Raw genomic sequence first — 18,806 nt, 5'->3', positions numbered from 1 at the left:
AAGAAGGGGCGCTGGGGGCCAGGACCCTGAGCAGGACTGAAGGAGGGGCGCTGGGGGCCAGGACCCTGAGCAGGACTGAAGGAGGGGCGCTGGGGGCCAGGAGCGGCAGGGGACTGGGGAGCCCTCGGGAGCTGGGGTCCCCGGGGGACAGCGTCCTTGCTGCGGCAGGTGCCCCCGCACGAGTCCCCGAGTCCCCAGCACCGCAGCCCCTTCGAGAGCAGGGGCTCTGCCAGAAAGGATGGGTGGAGTCAGCCCCGAGAGGGGACTCAGCTCTCTAGACCCGCGGTCATGGGTGCCAGAGCCGGGGCGCCCCCGTCTCCACCTCTGGGGCCAGGGTTACGCGCCCACCAGCTGTCTTCATGTGTAAATGGGGTCAGTGCCCATGGGCTCAGGCGGTGCTCCCCATAATCAGGGATTACAGCCGATCTGCTGCTGCCTGCCTGCGGAGGCTGTGGGCTCTTGGTGCCCATGCAGCTGCCGAGGGACACGGATTAGGGCCAGCCTGGGGCCACTGGGGTCCCGCCAGACCCTTTCCCAGCCTGTTATCTTGTCCCAAGAGAGGGAATGTAGGGGCACCGCTGGGACCCCTCCCACACCAGACCCTTGCCCACATGCCTCTGCTCAGTCTGCAGAGCTGCCCGGGCTGGGGGGCGGGGGCAGATGGCAGGTCACAGCCCGTGGCTTCACCTCCTGGGGAGCCCCTCACACAGTGTGCCCCTGGGGGAGGAAGGGCTGCCACGCAGGGCAGGCGTGGGTCTGGGCAGCAGCCCTGCTGCGTTCTCCCCCTGCTTGTCTGCAGATCGGTGACACCAGGTCCCAAACTCCAGACTCGGCGATGTGTGCTGTGACCCCAATCCCTCCCGTTGACTTTCTACTCTCATTTTGTCTTACAATTGGCTTAGAAACACGCCACACGACTTCACTAAGGGCAAGATTGGGGTGACTTAACCACAGTACGGGATGCACGGGACATGAGACAGAGGACATGTCAGTCCATTCTGGTCACAGGGCTGTTGGCTGAGGGCTCCCACAGGGTGCTGATGTGGAAAAGGGGGCCCAACCGGTGTTGGGTGTTGGACACACAGGCGCTCTCCTCCCCCACATGGGCAGGGGGGCCTGGCTTGGGGTCCCCAGGGAAAAGCTAGGGACCTGGGAGAGTGGGTGAGTGTCCCCAAAGCGGAAATGCTCAGGCAGAGGGCAGAGGGGTGGGCAGGCTGCCGGGAGGTCACACACTGGGGATGCAGAGGGACCCAAAATGTCTGATGACGTCCTGCTTCGGGTCCCAAGCCCGAGAGCAGAGTATGGTGGGTGCAGGGACAGAGCTCTGCCAGTGGATATGGGCGGACGTGGGGTCCCCGGAGCCTGCAGCCCACCATGCTGGGGACCAGCTTCCAGGGCTGACCAGACAGTGGGGCCTGGGCTTGCGCGAGACAGCCTGGAGCCCAGACCCTGGCACGGTCCAGACACAGAGTTGGGTAAGAAATGGAAAGGGGGCCTTTGCACAAACACAGCTAGGTCCAGAGGGAGGGGTTTCCGAGACTGGAGAAGCTCTCAGGTCCGTGCACACAGGAATCTCCACGTGCAAACAGGCACCTGCCCTCCTGCGTGACACCAGCGCACACGTGCACCCAAGCTCCCGGGTGTCACGGAGCTCTTGCTGCCTGGACTCTCCAGACCCCGTGCAGCACACGAGGCCTGCCTGGGCCCACATGCACTGCGCGGCGCCCACCGTTCAGGTGGGCAATCGTGGGAAGGGGCACACAGGCAGCCAAGGGTGCTGGCGGGGAGGAGCCTGGGCAGCCCCATGCCAGGGCGGTGGGCACACGCTTCCAAATGCGGAGTCACCCTTGGGAGATCCTGCCGCATGTGCTCTGGGACTGGAGCCCACGCATCAGCGTGCGGGGGTGCTTTCCCAGGGGTGCCAGTGGCTGGAGTGCAGACAGATGCCCAGTGGCAGGGACAGAGAGCCGCTGGGGAGCCAGGGAAGCTGCTGGAAGCGCAGTGACCTGGCAGGGAGCCCGTGGGGAGGAGCTTGTGGGATCCCACACTGGCTGGGTCTGAGGCTTACTGTGGGGAGCACTGCCGTTCGGAGGTCCCTGGGAGCCGTGTGAGCGCACGCACACTCGACGTATGTGTGTACTTGGGGATGTACATGTGCTCATGGAGGCGGCTAAGCACCCACCTGAGGGCAGTCCTCCTCTGGGGAAGGGGTGCGAAGCCCAAGATTTAGGGGAACACAGGCTCTCACAGCTCTATCGGGTTTATTTCTATGAGCGTCTCCGTGGCCGTAAAAGTGATCCAGGTTTGAATCTGCAGTGGGGTGCGTTATTCTCTGAAACAAGTTGTGATTAAAGAGAGAACGGGGGTGGGGGGGCGCCTGGGTGGCTCAGTGGGTTGAGCCGCTGCCTTCGGCTCAGGTCATGGTCTCAGGGTCCTGGGATCGAGCCCCGCATCGGGCTCTCTGCTCAGCGGGGAGCCTGCTTCCCTTCCTCTCTCTCTCTGCCTGCCTCTCTGCCTACTTGTCATCTCTGTCTGTCAAATAAATAAATAAAATCTTTAAAAAAAAAAAGAGAGCGGGGACCCCAGGTCAGCACTTTGGGGCCAGGCCTGTCCCAGTGCAGAGGCCAAGTGGGCAGAAGCCCAGAGCCCTGGGACGGAGGGTGCTAGGTGGGCTGGTGATGACGGGGGCGGGGGGTACGGAGGGGGGCTGGCGCCCGAGCCCTGGACTGCACACGGGTAGAGACCCAAGCAGGCAGGAGGCCAGCCGGCTGGCTGTGGGCTTCCAGGGAGAGACCCGCAGAGTCAGTGTCTCCCTTCTTGGTCCCCCGGCCCCATCCCCTGCCCTCTGCTCCACCTTCGCCCTGTAGACCCCAGTCCCTCCCCGCTTCACAGCCGGCCCTTACCAGATGTTCCTGGAGAGGGTCTGGATTCGGCAGGGGCCTGTGAGCCGAGTCTAGGTGGGCAGAGGCCAGGAGGGCTGGTTCCAGGGCACATGCCCAGAGGGACAAGGGGCCATAGTCATTGTGGGCTTTGCTTCCCCTTTCTGAGTTCTCCAGACGCGGTGTTTCTATCACATGGAGACCTTCTATGTAAGACAGACGGGGCTCTGTGGACTTGGGAATGTGGGGGCTGTGGGTGACCTTGGAGGGAGCCGCGTGAGCCGGACTGATCGGGTGAGGGTCCCTTCTGAGGAGGAAAGGTGGGTGGGGGCTGGGGACGCTCTGCCCTAGGCCCTCTGCGGGGCCACCCAGGGTGGTCCTCGGTCACTGGGCGGCTGTGTCCCCGCAGCACGGAAGCAGGAGGTCATCAAGATCACCGAGCAGCTCATCGAGGCGGTCAACAACGGGGACTTCGAGGCCTACGCGTGAGCGGGGCATCTGGGCTGGATCCCGGGGGGCCTGGGGCAGGCTGTGGGGGCTTCCCTGCAGTGAAGGGAGGGGCAGGCGGAGGCAGGGGCCTCTCCTCACCTGGGTCTGCCCCCCAGGAAAATCTGCGACCCAGGCCTGACCTCGTTTGAGCCTGAAGCGCTGGGCAACTTGGTCGAAGGGATGGACTTCCACAGATTCTACTTTGAGAACCGTGAGTGCCGGGGCCGGGCGTGGGGGGCACCCCCGACAACAGCGCGGGGCCCCGGACCTCCAGGTGGCTTCCCTGCCCCCCCCCAGGCAGAGTTTCCCCAGGGCACCCAGCAAGGCCCCTGCCTCTGCCCACAGTGCTCGCCAAGAACAGCAAGCCCATCCACACGACCATCCTGAACCCGCACGTGCACGTCATCGGGGAGGACGCTGCGTGCATTGCCTACATCCGCCTGACACAGTACATCGACGGGCAGGGCCGGCCCCGCACCAGCCAGTCCGAGGAGACGCGCGTGTGGCACCGCCGCGACGGCAAGTGGCAGAACGTGCACTTCCACTGCTCGGGCGCGCCCGTGGCGCCGCTGCAGTGAAGGTGAGTACAGGCTTGGGCCCTTTCCTGGGGCGCACCTGGGGCGCCGGGCAGAGCCGCCCCCGCACTGTAGGCAGGCAGCACCCCATCCCTGCCCTCCCCCTCCTCCCTGGGGGAGCGGACGGGAGTTGACCCCCCCCACCTTTACCTCCCTGGGGGAGCAGTTGAGAGCTGACACCGCGCCCACCCCTTCTCCCTGGGTGGGGACGGACGAGAGCTGACCGCCCCCCCCCACCCCACCCTCCCCACCTTTCAGAGCTGTGGCCGGCTTCGTGGGACAGACTCAGTGTTTGGAGCCCGGCCGCCCTCGCGCGGCCTGCCTGTCGCATGTTTGTGTCTGCCTCGTTCCTCCCCTGGTGCCTGTGTCTGCAGAAAACCAAGACTGGATGTGATTTCTTTTTAACAACAAGATGACAACCACCACCAAAAAAACAAAAAAACAACAAAAAAAAATTGATGTTGGATGAAACAGGAGAAAAAAAAGGCAAAAGCTGTACAAACCACTGGCATCTGCGGGGCCTTGAACCGCCGGGCGCCCCCCACCCACGATCCACGTGTCTGTCCACTCCTGGCCCCTCAGGGACCGGTAGGGCAGTGACCTTGTCCACAGGGGCCAGGCCGAGGAACGGTGTTTGTTAGGTCTGCATACCCCTCCCCTAGCCCCCGCCGTGCATGGCTGCCGTCAGGAGTGTTGGCCACCTGGGGCCAAGGGGACCCGAGCACGGCTGTTCCCCTCCCTTCCTCTCATGCCCCCAGCATGGATGAGCAGTGCAGAGGCCGGGCCGGCCCCCGGGGGCCCGATGAGCCATCTGAGAAGCCCCCGTGGGCCTGGGGCTCCCGCTCTGGTCCCTCCAGGTTCGGGGAGGTACAGACCTCCCAACTGGCAGTGTCTGGCCGAGAGGATGCTGTTGGCGGCAGCCCGGTTGGGAGGGGAACCCTTGGGTTCCCACAGCACCTCCCTCCTCTTTGGGGTGGCTCCCCTCCGCCCACCTCCCTCACCAGCCTGTGCGGCCACAGAGGGGCTCTGGGCTTGGTCCAGAGGCAGGAGAAGGAGAGGGGTCAGAAGGTGGTGCGTGGCACCCCGTGCTCCCAGGCCGGGGCAGGCACAGCAGGGGTTTGCGAACAGTGCGCGTTCAGAGTCTAGGCTCGGAGCCGAGGGAGGGAGGGCTACCCTGGGCATGAGGGGCAAGGTGCGGTGGACCCCCCAGTAGGCCTCACCAGGCTGCCGTGTGTGGGGGGGCGGGCGGGGGTGACAGGGACCCCGGGATGAGGAGAAGACGGGCTGAGCCCATCGCAAGGTGCAGAACCTGCAAGCTGGTGGGCATCATGGTCCGGCGGCAGCAGAGCGCGCCCCGGGCAGCCAGCCAGGTGGGCTGGTCAGGGGCTGTGATCGCCGAGCTGCGGACCCTGCCACTCCAACACCTGCCCCTTAATTCACATTTTCAACAAGGATTTTCTTTGTCCTCCCCCACAAATCAAGCCACGGGAGGGGCACAGAGTGGGGAACGGGACACAGGACGCTGGTCTCCAAGGGGACTGTCCCTCAGCAGACACTCCGAATGGACACTCACCTGCCCGTCCACGGCTGTGTTCAGGACAGCTGTCCCCACCCATGGACACAGGGTAAACATCCGCCAGGCTCCCTGGGCCGCAGGCAGCGGCAGGACTCACCGTGGACAGCGTGTGGCCTGGCCACCCTCACCTCCGGGGGCCTCCTCCCCTCCTCCCCTCACCTGTTATCTCCACGGAGCTGCCTGTCTGGGGATTTTTTCCGGGGGATAGTTCTTTTGCATGACCCCTCTCGGGCAGGCCACACCTGCTCTTCTAGCTAGATGTCGGAGGTGTGGCCGCTCTGCGGAGGGCCAGCTGCCCACAGTGCTGGCCGACCCCCCTTTCTCTTTTTGCTGAGTTCCATTGTCTTTTCTTTCTGAGCCTTGTAAGTGTAAAAAAAATCATTATTTTGTTCTGTCTCGGGAAACTGCAAATAAAAGAAAAACAGGACAAACGGCTTCAAGTGCAGCTGGGGGATCTACGCCGGGGCCCCTTCAAGTCCCAGCCCAGCCCGCTCCCCCACTGCACCGCCCCTCTGCCGCTGCCGCACCCACCTCTCCACGCCCCCTCTTTGGGCCCTGGACGCCCCGAAGCCCCTGCCTCTTCGGTGGCCTCTCAGGGGGAGGCCAGACGGTGGTTCTGTGTGGGAAGAGCCGGGACCCAGCCTCCATCTCTGTGCGTCCGTTCCACATGCGTGTGGCCGGGGTGTGCAGACTGTCGGCGCACAGGCCAGCACGGACCTTGCGGTGCTGTGCAGCGCAGGAGGGTGGTGGTTGCTGGGACTCCCAGAGCAGAAATCTGGGGGACGGAGGAGAGCAAGAGCCTTCCTTCCTTCCCCTTCCCTGGGACCCAGTCCCTGCTCTTCCTGTCATCCATGCCCCTGGCCTGTCCCTCAGCAGCTGCCCACCACACCCCTGCAGCATGGGGACACTAGGCCACCTGGGGCCACCGTTGGCCTGTGCCAACTGACTTAGCACTGAGCTCACGGCTGCAGGACCGTGTCACCCCAGGACTGCCTAAACACACCTCCTCGTGACCACAGGGCTGTCTCAGCCGAAGGACCTCTGACCGCACAGCCGCCTGCAGCCCTCGCACGAAGACGGGCGGCCTCCTCTCCACACTGGCTCCCTGGGCCCTGCTGGGGCTTGTCTGTGCCCCCGGCCTCATGTTTTCCTAGGACAGCACTGTGTGCCTCGATACCAAACACTCCCAACTCGTGTGTGTAGGTGGCTTCTGGTGCGATGGGTGCCCCAGGGGTCACCAGGACAGGAGCCCTTGGCTACAGCTTCTTGGCGCCCCGCTGGTGCACTCTGGAGGGCGGGCTGTGCCGGGAGGCCCAGAGGAGCCGGGAGCAGGCGCGGAGAATCTGGAGCGCGGCGCTTGAGTGAGCGGCAGCACCGGGCCGGTACAGTATCTAGGGCTCTGCTTGCCTATCAGCTGTAATCCGAGGCGGCTATCCAGGCCAGGCCTCCCCGCTGCAGGCAGCACAGCCCTGCCCAACCCCCCCCCCCCCAAGGATCCTGAGCCTGGCGGGGTGGGGTGGGAGCCCCACGCTGGCTGGGTGTAGTCACTGTGCCGGAGCCAGGCGGCGAGACAGACTGCGTCTTGTCCCTGATCAACAGCACCAGCTTTGAGCGAAGCTCCAAAGACCCCATACTCCAGCAGGTCCTCCAGGCAGGAAAAACTGGTGCCCTTAGTCCAGCCAGAAACCCCAAGCCTGCTTCTCACTTCCAAGGGCACAAATAAGGCTGAAAGCAAGGCCTGGGGCCAGCAGTGAAACAGGTGAAGACTTCAGACCTTCTTACGATCAGCTGGCACACTCATTCCCTAAACTGGGGCCAGACTGGAGACTCCTCGGCCTGCACGCACCCCGGGAGGCACTGGACGCCCCCAAGCCTGCAGGGCCGCCCCCCCTAGCTCCCAAGGAGTTTCCATCTGGCCCAGGCTGCTGTGGCGTAGCTCTCTATGCTGGTTCCCCTGCTCCAGTGCTCCCTCCCCTTTCCTGCTAGAAAGGTCTGGGGGCAGGACCCAGGCACTGCCCCAGGATGCCCTGCACCCCGCAGCTGCACACAGGGAGGGATCCCTGAGGCTTGAACAAAGCAGAAAACTATTACGGAATTTCAAAGACAACTTTATCCAGATAAGAACCTTTCAAATAGAACAGAGAAGTCAGGCGATAGTTATTAAAACACACCCTTTGCTAAATGCTTCCACAAGAGACCACAACAGGAGCTGGGGAAATGCCAGCTTGGACATGAGCCTGCGCCACCCTCCCCACGGCCCTCCCTGCAGACTCGCACCTCCACACCAGCTTCTCCCCAGAAGCCTCCCATTGAGGAGTCAGATACCGCCATCCGCCGTCCTTTCTAAGGGGAGGTCACAGCCCCCTGGTCACCAGGGACCAGGCTGGGTCTGTACACCCCAGGGGGTACCTCAGGCGGGTTACCTTCAGGGCTGGCCAACTCCTTTGACCAGCACAGGACCCAGCACAGGACTCCTGCGTAAACCTGTTGGGGCAGGGGATCAGGGTCCTCAGAAGCACGTAGATGTCACCTTACGGTCCAAACAAGGCAATTCTGGGCCTGGCACTTGGTGCAGAGGACGGGACCCTGTGGAGACCAGGTCCCAGGGCAAACCATGAGCTCACACCTCAGGAAGCATTGCAGGACATGGGGAGGCGATCTGGAAGATGGTAGTGGGGCCCAAGGATGCGGGCTCAGGGCTGGGGCTTGTGCCACTGGGGAGGGGGCAGGGGCTCTTAGCAGTGCTCCTGTGGGGGCCAAGCTGGGGTCAGGCCACACGTGCGGCACTGGTAGTCCTTGGAATGGCTGGTACCTGGTCTTGGTGGCTAGGAACAGTGGCCACAACAAAGGCCACTTACTAAGGCACGCGGGCCCCAGGTGGTCACGACGACAGTCTCGCTGCCAGGGAGGTGGGTGAACAAGGGTGGAGAGAAGCCACACCAGTGCCTGTGACCTGGGCAGCGCCCTCAGCGAGCAGTCCGCCCAGCCCCAGCGCGAAGGAGCCTTGGAGTCCGTGCGGCCGGGCTCCTCCCGGCGCGGGTCTTGGCCTGCTCAGCCCCAGCCCTCGTGGCTGCCCTGCCCCTTCAGCCCTGCAGCCGGGGCAACCCCGGCTTTACTGCAGTGTGAACACAGCGCACAAACACAGCCCCCAGGCAAGCTGAGGGCCCACAAGGCTGGCTGCGACCTCCCCTGGGGCCTCGCCCTGGTCGCTTTCTCGGGTTAGAGACAAGCCCTGCAGCATCTATGTGAGTCATTCGAGTTTATGGTTTCATCTGGCCCAAGAACACGTCATCGGGGGCCTCAAACGAGCTTTTCAAAAATCACCAGACATGTAAATTTGAATGTTCCCAAGCCCCAGGCCCTTCCACGACCCCTCAGTTCCTGCCAGGAGCTCCCAAGTGAAAATGTGTCCCCACGTGGGTCTCTCCACCATGGCTCTGCTTCTCCAGGGGCTGCGGTTCTGACGCCAACAGCCAGGCCGTCTCGGACGGGGGCCTCCGCGAACTGCCGTCACATGATCGCGCAGCACGAGTTCTGCTTCCGAGCCTGGACAGAAACACACCGGGGCTGGAGAGGCGGACGCGACCCACAAGGCAGGGGATCCCAGGAGGCGGGGGCCACGGAGCGGGCTGGGGGGGAATGGGAGAACCCCTAGCGGATGGAGCCATCTGACTCTGCATCACCCCGGGTCCCCCAGTGCCACCTGCCCCCGCGCGCGTCACGAGAATGCTTTGAGACAGCAGGTCCGCGGATCCCCGAGCCCCACTGGCTGCCTCCCTCCCAGGCTCCCAGAAAAGCACCGGTGCATGCACAGCCCTACTGTGGCCCGCGCCAGCGAACCACTTCTGTCCCGGGGAAACAGAGGCACAAGGGCCGCTGTAGGAGGCCTGGAGGCCCCACCGCTCAGCGGGCAGCAGGAGTGGCGGGGACAGGCCTCTGCCCACACGCGTTATTGCCGGGCTGCCACCCCCGCCCCAACCCCGCGCCAGGGAGCATCCTGGGGGCGCGCGCGGCAGCGAGCACGCACACGTTCAGCACTCACTGTCTTGTAGAAGGCTTTGGACTGCGTTCCCAGCACCTCAGACTTGGACACCAAGTCGTCCAGCCGCTCCCCTCGCTCCAGCAGAGACTCCATGGTGTTGTGCTGGACACAAACAAGCAGGCGCCCTGCCGTTGGCGCAGCAGGAGGATGCGAGCCCCCCAGGCTCGGCCATGGGAAGCGCTTCTCCCGTGGGCTCCTCCCGCCACGTGAGTGTCCAGAGCGTCCCTGATGAGCAGGACCCAGAGCCCGTCCCGGGCACCCCAGCACAGGCTCAGAGCACCATGCTCACGGCAGTGTTTCCACATGCGGACTCCCGCTGAACACGCTGCCCCGGCTCCCTGAAGGGCCCGTGCGCAGACGCGCGTTTGGCAACACCGCAAGGCCGCCAGACTTCCTCGGAGCAAGGAGTGCAAACCTAGGCACCGGACAGGAATGGGCCCAGAAGGAAGGCACAAAACCAGCCCCATCTACACAGAGTTCCACGACGCGGGCTGCCGGCACAAGAAGCAAACCAGATGGACACGTGCACAGACAGGGCAGCACCAGCAAGCCTGTTTCTGCAGACACACGGGGCTGCGCCACACCTGCTGTCCATGCTCCGAGAGCAGGAGCAGCCAAGGGGCGCCTAGGGCTGCAGGACGCACCCAGCGAAGACGCAGAGAAGCCCGTGAAGAGACAGGGAGACACCTCAACACGCTCACACCTCACTCCCGATCCCAAGTCCCCAAACCATGTCATTCAGCGCAAGGTGTCTGCAGCACACAGCTTCCTGGGTCCTGCCCAAGCTGGCGTCTGACCCTAGGAGGCAGCGCTGAGCACGCAGCGGGGCCGGAGCCCGCAGGTGTCCTGGGCGCCTCTGCTGGGCTTCAGTTCTACTCACTTGAGGCTTGCTGGGGCCTGGGCGTCCCACATGCCGGGAGTGGGGTGGTAAGGACAAGCGCCCAGTCCTGAGGGCTCACACGCCCATCCGGGAGATATGTGCGCCAGTCATGACCACACAGTGGCGACCGGGAGGGCTGCGCATGGGACCCTGGCATGGGCGCCACACAGGAAAGAGAGAGGCCCCAAGGCCGTGGGGCTGTGCCAGGGAGTGTGCACCTGACTCCAGAGCCTTCCTGAGGGCTACTGGGGGACGGTAAGCGGAAGAGCCACAGATCAGTGGCTACTGTCTGTACACACTGGTGGCAGGTGGGAAGCCAGGGGCCAGTGATGAAGCAGAGGCCACAGGACCAAACTCAAGGTGAGAACAAACACAGAGAGTGCTAAAGAGAGCTTCAAGTTACAGGGGAGGAAGAAACAAAAGAAGAGAAGGAGACAGAGACAGAGAGAGAGACGGAGAGAGAGATGGAAAAAGAGGGAGGAGGAGAAAGAGGGGAAGAGGAAAGACAGGGAGAGAAAAGAGAGGGGAAGAGAAGGGGGGGGAGATGGAGAGAAAAGGGAGACAGAGAGAGATGGGGAGGAGGACAGACAGGGACAGAAGAGAGAGGGAGAAACAGAGAGAAGGGAAAGACAGAAGGGGGAAGGTGGAGGGGAGACGGAGCGAGGAAGAGAAAGAGTGGGGGGAGAAGGAGAGGAGGGGAGATGGAGAGAGGGGGAGGATGGGGTGGGGGGAGCTGGATGGAGGGAGTGGAGGAGGGTAAGGAGATGGAGAGAGAGGAGAGAAGCTGAAGCAGCAGTTATAGCCGAGCAGAGCACAGGTAAGACGCGGGCTTCCTGCCCTTCTGACCAGGCCTGAGGACCCAGGTCTGTGTTCAGTGAACACAGGCGGCTTTTCAGGCCCCCACAGCCCCCACCCTGCAAGGAGGCACCTGCTGGGCTTGGAGACAAACGGTGGGGGGCAGCAGTGGCAAGGAGCCGCTGAACAGAGACTGTCGCAGCAGGGAGGCATCGGGGCCACAGGAGGTCTCGGCTGGGGTCCTCGTACAACAGCGGTGTTGAACCCAGACGGGTGCGGGCAGCACAGACTCAGGGTGGCCTGAGACACTCAGGGAGAGGCAGGCAACCGCCCCTTCCAGCAAAGCATCTGCATGAGGACGTCCCCAGAGCCCCAAACCCAAGCCTGGACTGCGCACCGGGCGGCTCCCCACACTCAGCTCCAGGGGGCGCTCGCCTCTGCCCCCACTTACCAGAATGATCTTGGTCTCATCCAGTTCGGCCTGCACTTTAGTCATAGGGTCGGCTTCTCGTGGGTTCTAGGGAAGAGCCAAAGACATCAGGAGCAGAATGACCACCTGGAAACAAAGCTCAAACTGGGGTGCCAGACAGTTTGCCAAGTTCACAAACCACAGGCTGCGCACACACACCCCAAAGAAGGGAAAGCCCACATGAGCTTGGGGGCCAGGTCTCAGAGTGGGTCCCTGTGTGTTTCATGGGGACGCCGACACCAAGGCTGCTGGGAGATCGCCCAGAACCACAACCCGCAGGCCCGCTCCTGGAGGCTTCTGCCCACCTACCTGGTACCGACTCAGGTAGCTGTCCAGGGCCGCGTAGCGGATGCTAGCAGGGGATCCGACTGGCCACTCTATCCTGTCCACGTCCTTGGAGAATTCGTCCAGTACCTGCACGACAAAGGAGCCCATCCTATAGCCACGTGGACCTGAACAGAGAGCCCAAGAGAGGAGAACAGCTCACGGCCAGGAGCAAATCTAGGCTCAAGGTTTGAAGATTTCTGGAAATTAGAAACAAAGTGTACCCAGCCTCACCCCAATCTCATCTGCAAGACTACAAGAGCATCGAATATTAACCTACAGACTTCCCCTTCTCCCGGGTTCCGCAGTTCTAGGAGGAAAAGTCCCTGCCCTCTCGTCTTCCAGAACAGCTCTTTGAAAAGGGAGCTAGATCCTTCGGACTCAAGCAATCAGCACATCTCATGTGCTCGTGAATGTATCGGTGCTCAGGGAGGCCAGAGGCCAGCATCCTCGAGATATTTCTGACGAGCACTACGGTGCTGGGCCCCACGACGGTGTGACTCCCATGTGGGGGAAAGGAGCAGCCCGGGGTTGTCACAGGACAGTGCAGAGTCGGCCGTGGCTGGGAGGAAACACAGTCGCCAGTGGGGAAGGCAGCAGCCTTTAGAGCGGCCAGCGCAGTGGCCAGGGCTGAAGGTGCAGCCACAGCCGACCTTAGGCCCCAGCCCAGAGGGCTGCAATGCTGTAGAGGGGCCAGGTCACGGGGCCACCAGGGCCACGAGCCCATATACAGGCAGAAACCAGTGCCAGGAAAGGAAACCGGGAAGGGATGCCAGATCATCTCTTGGTTTAGAGCAAAAAGAAACGCTGAAAATGGGTTGATTCTGGACACGACTCCGTCCCTTCTACCTCGGGCACCGTCCACCGTTGCCCGTCCCAGGCCAGCCCAGCCACACCGCAAACTCACCTTCTCCAGCAATGTAAAGGCCACCCGGGACGGATACTCGCTGTCAGCGATGACCACTCCCGCGAGACTGTCATTTCGCACATAGACGTGGCACAGGTATTCTAAGGAAAATTTAGACGTGCGCAAGGTGACGTGAGGGCTTTGGACATCTTCACCAGTCATGAAAGTGTCACAATGCTGAGTCCTTGCCTGGTGGCTCAGTCAGACTCACTCAGAACAGCAGAAGAGAGAGCACGGGCAGTGGCATGGCCCAACACCACCTTAGGACAAGTAGGTGTCCAGAGGCCTGGCGGGCCAAGCGGGCTCTAAAGGAGCCACTGCGGGTGCAGAAGGCAACCCAGAGGAGGCGGTCCCAGGTGCCTTTCCATTACATTCCGGAGCCCCAGCGCTGGCCCGCTCGCACATGCTCTGGCCTGCCCCAGAGCTGAAGACCCTGGATAAGACCCGCAGCCTCCAGCTGCTTAAAAGTCCCGAGAGCAGCCCCACATAAGGAAATCAGCTCTCGGGGCATCAGGTCTGCTCCTGTGATGGGCTAGAGGGGGAAGGGAGGGAGAGGAGACGCATGAAGAGAGGACAAAAGGTCCATCCTACAAAAAACCCGGCCCTGCTGGCCTGAGATCATCATCAAATTATCCGAAGGTTCCGTCTGTACAAGCACTTCGGGAAACAGGTCCCATCCCTGGTATGCATTTTTCTCACTTTCAAAAGACTTCAGATGGGACACAGCTGACGACACCCCCAGGGGAAGAAGAACGTGAGGGTCACAGCTGACAAAGGAGAACCTTCCCATCCTGACGATGCTCGTGCAGAACAGCCTGCTGCCAACCGTGGAGAACAGAGAGGAGAGGGAGAGGCCGGGAGCTCTGCAGTCGGCGGAGGGCAGGGCCGAGGAGGACAAGACTGGCGCGGCCGCTCTCTGGGCTCTGCCTACATCCCCAGTAAGCAAGGTGCCAGCGTGCTGTGGGAGCACATGCCCCAGACCAGAGAGGCCGGGTCCATGCTGGAGAGGACACAGCTCTCGGCCAGCCACCAGGGAGGCAGACCCATCCGGAGTGACCGACTACACGCCTGTATTCACGGTCCCATCTCCTGGGCAGGACAGGGAGGCCGCACAGAGCACGCACAGGGGACCCCACTCCCCACAGGGCGTAACAGGCATCTCATCGCTGACATGTGGCCTCCAGGGCCGTGGCCCTGGTCTCCACAGAGTGCGCTTCCCACGATCTATGTGACACAGGTATCCTCCTTGAGTCGTCTGTGTCGCACATGCTTCTCCAAGAAAAGCCTCACGATTCTTACAGGAAACCTGAATTATGAAGACGTGAACGACAGCCAAGAAGAAAACAACGAGTTTCTGGACTCCTGGTCTGAAACTTGGGGAACACAGGACACACTCCCAGCGCGGCGGCGGGGAAGCCTTGTTTGCAAAGCGCCCGCCACAGGCAAAAGGACAAGAACGGAGAGAGGCCGCCGAGGGTTCCACGGGAGTGTGGGCGAGCTGAAGCATGAGGTCTGCAGAGGGGCGCAGTCCTGGCAGCCCCCGTGTGGGGCGCGCCTGTGAGGAGGCCCCGGGCTGCCCGGGGCAGGAGGGACAGGTGCGGCACAAGCACGGGTCCTCTTACCTTGTTCTTTGACAGAAGCTCTGCTGCCTTTCGCCGAGCGCTCCACAATCAGCTGACTCGTGAAGGTCATGAATTCCTGAACGCTAAGGAACAGAACACACGTTACCTCTTCCTGTCCCCGTCCCTAGCAGCACGGAAGGTGACCTCTGAGTACAGACACCAAGGGGCCTCTGTGTCTGGGTCTTATTCCTTTCCCTCCCGACCTCAGTGACTAGAGCAAGAGACACCGTTTAGTCACAAACCCTCACAGCTCTTCAAGCCACACCTGTCTGCTACCTTGCTGACCGGGACAACCCACTTCGAGACTCGTGGGGATTTCTATCGGCTTTACTCGAGGTAAAGCTGTGGCCAGAGCAGGGAGGAGCAGAAGCCAGCGCGCACGACCCGTGATGGCCCCCGCGCATGCGACACTGTGGTGTGACACACATCCACCGTGACAGTGGGCTACGGCACGGAGCACAGCCGCGGGCACGCTGGCTCATCCTGGCACCCCGTCCCCGGAACGCTGAGAGGCCACCACTTGGCCAAGAAGGAAGAGGAAGTGACTTGTGCAAAGGCTGAGAGAGAAGAGGACCCCCATGGGCCCAACAGAGAGACGGCCGGAATGGAAGGGTCACAGGTGACAACAGTTCGATCGGAGGAACAGGGGCTCTCAAGACTCTGTGGCAGCCCCCTCGCTGCAGAGAGCAGACCTCCAGCCGTGGCGTGTCCATCGCGGCTGGGAGCTGTGGGACCTGCAAGCTCTGCCCGTCGTGAACCCAGGTTCGCGGTGAGGGGCGCACAGCACTTAGCACAACAGCTGGGGCCCAGTGTCACCCTAAGAGCGTGATGTGCTCAAACTCAACCCACGGAGAGAAAGCCTCCAGGTGAGGCAGGCCCTGCGGTAAAACCGAGTGAAGGCGGAGCCTGCGGCACAGCTGTGCCTATACGCAAGGCTGACGTCCGTGGCAAGAGCTCGCAAACAGGGGCGAGAAAGGCTGGGGACCCATCGGCAGGTCTGGAGCTCAGGGTCCGGCCGCCACGAGGCAGGAAGAACAGAGGCGAGAAGCCTGGACTGCTGCCGCTTTAAGAGGCACCAGTGAGGGCACGGCCAGGTTCCGAGTGCGCCCGTTGTCTCGAGCTGGCAGGGGTATCCCGGAGCAGCGAGGTGAAGGTCTCATGCTACAACTGCTGAGCACCTTCAGGATACACGGACAGCCCAGAAGAGCAGCCAGAACGGAGCAGAGGGTGCGGGAGAGAAAGCGGTGCCTCCGCAAGAGACCTCCTGAAGCTCCCAAAGACCAAACGTTTCCACGGAACCACAAGAGAAACGGTTTTCCATCTGGCCAGCACAACACTGATCAAGAACTGCTGCCCAGGGGCACCTGGGGGGGGGGGCGTGGGGGACGTGTCTGCCTTCCGCTCAGGTCATGATCCAGGGATGGAACCGGGCGTTGGGCTCCCCGCATCCCCCTCTCTCCTCTCTCTGACAAAAAGAACAAGAGAACTGCCGCCCAGAAGCAGTGAGGAACGAGCCAGAGGACAGCGTTCCGGACTCAGACCTGCGGGGTCCTCCCCGGGCGGCGCCGCCCCACCCCTCCCGGCAGCAGACCCAGCGCCCGCGGCCTTCCTCACACACAGCTTCCCGCAAGCCCGCAGGTCCCGCGCCTGCAAACCTTCAGCACGCGGCCCCTCGCACCGCCAGACTCAACCGGGAAAAGCACGAGAATCGGGGTTTGCATCCTGGCCGGCTGCGGTTTAATTTCTCGTGGCCGCACGACTTCCCCCATAAAACCGGGCGTGCCAACCCCTCCGACCCAGCTGCGGGGAAAACCTCATCAGCGGACAGAAACGGGCCGTCAGGGTGCGGCCCGAGGACGCCTGGTTAGAATCTCCGGGAAGAAGGCGCAGGTTGACAACACACCAGGTTCCCGGGCCGCCACCTGCCAGCTCAACACGGCCGCGGGCGACGCCCCCGCCCGCTCGCCGCAGTCCGACGCCGGGCCTCCCCCGACCACCCCGATGCTCCCCCGCCCCCCGGGGCCCGGGGCCCAACCCCACCCCGGGGCCACCCCCGCCCCCGGGGCCTCGCCCCCACCCCGCAGGCCTTCCCCGAGCGCCGGGCCTCGCCGCCCGGACCCACCCACCTGGACTTCTGGAAGAAGCTGAAGGAGGACACGTCGTACGCGGCTTTGAGCAGCACCGCCTTGACCTCGCCTTTGTACAAGACACTAAGGCTGTACAGCTTCATGGTGCCGCGCCCTCGGGCCACCCACCCGCCCGCCCGCGGGACCGCCTCGCAGGGAGCAGCGCGGCCGCCACCCCTGGAGACCACCGCAGGCTGCTGACCGGTCGGACGCCGGGTTCCCCGCCTGGCTCGAGGCCGACTTCCGGTTCCGGTCGAGGCACCGCCCCAGAGCCAACGGAGGGTTTTTTTCGTGCCCCGGATGCAGAAAGGAGCGGCCGGAAACACGAAGGCGGCGGGCTGGGAGGGGCGGGGAAAAGACGCCGCGGCGCATGTGCGTGCGCGTAAGCCCGGCCCGCCCCCTGCCCTGGCTGGGGCCGCCTCTCCCTCCTGCGGCCCGCGGACGTCCCCTCCGGGACCTCCCTCTTCTCCCCCGGGGTGTCCTGTCCCCTCCCAGGCCGCCCCCTCCCTTTTGGAGGGTCCCGAGTCCTCCCATCCTCACCCTCTGCCCACCTCCGGGACTGCGCGGAGCCGTCCCGGGAGGCCAGCTCCCGGGCGGCCAGCTCCCGGGAACACACGCAGAGCCGCGCCGCGTGCCGGCGCTAGGAGAGCCCTCGGAGGGACTCGGAGTGACGGGGCCGGCCGGCCTGTCCTTCGTGAGCCCCTACAGCGAAGCGCAGGGACGCCCCTGCTGCAGGCTCTTGCAGGGACGTGAAGGCCGCTAGCCCTTGCCGGCTCTCCCCCCTGCCCCTGCGGGGGCTTCCCGGGCCGGCCACTGCCCGTGCGGGTATGGACCGAGGCGGCTGCGGCACACCGACGGCGGAGGGTCCGCGCCGCGCTCCGGGAGCCGCCTGGTGCGCGGGGACTCTGGAAGAGGCCTTGTTGGCCCGGAGACGTTGAAATAACCCGTCGCCGATGGCCGGGGACGTACGGGGCACGTCCCGTAAGAGTTCCACGTCCTGCCCACGTCGCGTTTACTGAACGGTGTTACGAGATGGGCGTCTCCCCGGCCACCCCGAGGGACCGCGGCCCTCAGAACTGCAGAGGCTTGCACAGCCTCCCCGCTGGAAGCAGCCAGATTGGAGCCGGGGGAGGGCCGGCGCCTGCGGGGAGCCGCGGCACCACCCCACGCAGCACTCTTGGGGGTCATGTTTCATTGGGGTGATGGGGGCTGGTACCCGACTGTTAGGGACCATCCCACGAGGGGTAAGGAGCGCCTTGGGCCTCATACCCACGAGATGCCGGCAGCACCCCATTCCCCAGCCGGCGATCAACAACGTCTCCAGACTTGGGCAAACGTGCCCGGAGGAGCAGGGGTTTGGAGAAAAACGTTTCCATGTCTGAAGGAAGGTCCCGCCGCCTGCCCCTCACCAGCCCTCTTCCTGGGTATTTTCAAGTGCTGAGCGTGGAGAGGACTTTTCCACATCCCCCCTGTTTGGGTGCAAAACATTAAGCATAGACACGGGCAACCGCCAGGCCAGTCGTCCACAGACACGGGCTCACCAGCACCAGCAGGCCAGACGGGTCCCAAGATGCTGTGTGGACACTGCTGTCCTATAGGGGGCAGGCAACAGCCATTGCTGGAGAAAATCCCAGCGCCCCTTTTCTCCTTTGCCACTGAACATTGTTCAAAGGGACAAGGAGGACAGTTCTTGCTCCGAATAGATTTAAATGTGTTCGCTTATTAGGGTGCCTGCAGGGCTCAGTGCGTTAAGCCTCTGCCTTCGGCTCAGGTCATGGTCTCAGGGTCCTGGGATCGAGCCCCGCATCGGGCTCTCCGCTCAGCGGGGAGCCTGCTTCCTCCTCTGTCTCTGCCTGCCTCTCTGCCTACTTGTGATCTCTGTCTCTGTCAAATAAATAAATAAAACCTTAAAAAAAGAATGTGTTCACTTGTCACGTACTAGTGGATACCTTACCATTGGCCTTACCCCAAGAACTCCCCACGTGCTCCCTCACAAAAGAGAGGAGGATTGTATCATCATCTTAGAGACACAGAAATACGTTCAGGTCAAGGGCATTGCGAGTCCACACCACAACACATAACACAGCACAGCTCCACTCCCGGATGCTCTCCCATGCTCTCT

General features: G+C 63.1%; 2 protein-coding genes across 4 annotated transcripts in view; one reads left to right on the top strand and one right to left on the bottom strand.

Annotated features, from left to right (window-relative positions):
- Nucleotides 1-5,931, top strand: part of CAMK2B (calcium/calmodulin dependent protein kinase II beta) — a 78,344-nt gene extending 72,413 nt beyond the window's left edge. For 2 of the 3 annotated variants that reach the window (XM_046020295.1, XM_046020296.1), the window contains exons 17-20: nt 3,289-3,364; nt 3,485-3,579; nt 3,714-3,948; nt 4,202-5,931. In XM_046020295.1, coding sequence (XP_045876251.1) covers nt 3,289-3,364; nt 3,485-3,579; nt 3,714-3,946 — 404 coding nt within the window. In that variant the 3' untranslated portion in view covers nt 3,947-3,948; nt 4,202-5,931. The remainder of the gene's footprint in view (nt 1-3,288; nt 3,365-3,484; nt 3,580-3,713; nt 3,949-4,201) is intronic. The other variant, XM_046020294.1, reaches the window with a different exon arrangement.
- Nucleotides 5,932-7,611: 1,680 nt separating this feature from the next.
- On the bottom strand, nt 7,612-16,928 carry YKT6 (YKT6 v-SNARE homolog). Its single transcript, XM_046021438.1, has 7 exons — nt 16,685-16,928; nt 14,559-14,641; nt 12,937-13,037; nt 12,015-12,119; nt 11,688-11,753; nt 9,562-9,663; nt 7,612-9,065 (listed from the first exon to the last, which is right to left on the bottom strand). Exons 1-7 carry the CDS (start codon nt 16,786-16,788, stop codon nt 9,030-9,032), a joined length of 597 nt encoding a protein of 198 aa, XP_045877394.1. The 5' UTR covers nt 16,789-16,928; the 3' UTR covers nt 7,612-9,029.
- Nucleotides 16,929-18,806: the final 1,878 nt, after the last annotated feature.

Source organism: Meles meles, chromosome 10 (genome assembly GCF_922984935.1).
Source record: "Meles meles chromosome 10, mMelMel3.1 paternal haplotype, whole genome shotgun sequence".
NCBI lineage: Eukaryota > Metazoa > Chordata > Mammalia > Carnivora > Mustelidae > Meles > Meles meles.
The sequence above is the reverse complement of the archived record's forward strand: the minus strand, read 5'-3'. Positions and strand labels throughout refer to the sequence as shown.

Bases quoted from the DNA above. Each gene is read 5' to 3' on its own strand.
- YKT6 (XM_046021438.1), bottom strand. From the start codon at position 16,788: ATGAAGCTGTACAGCCTTAGTGTCTTGTACAAAGGCGAGGTCAAGGCG. The intron at 12,120-12,936 runs GTGAGTTTGCGG...TTTGTCGTGCAG, and splicing joins CCTTTACATTGCTGGAGAAG to GTACTGGACGAATTCTCCAA. The intron at 11,754-12,014 runs GTAGGTGGGCAG...GCTCTTCCCTAG, and splicing joins GCTACCTGAGTCGGTACCAG to AACCCACGAGAAGCCGACCC.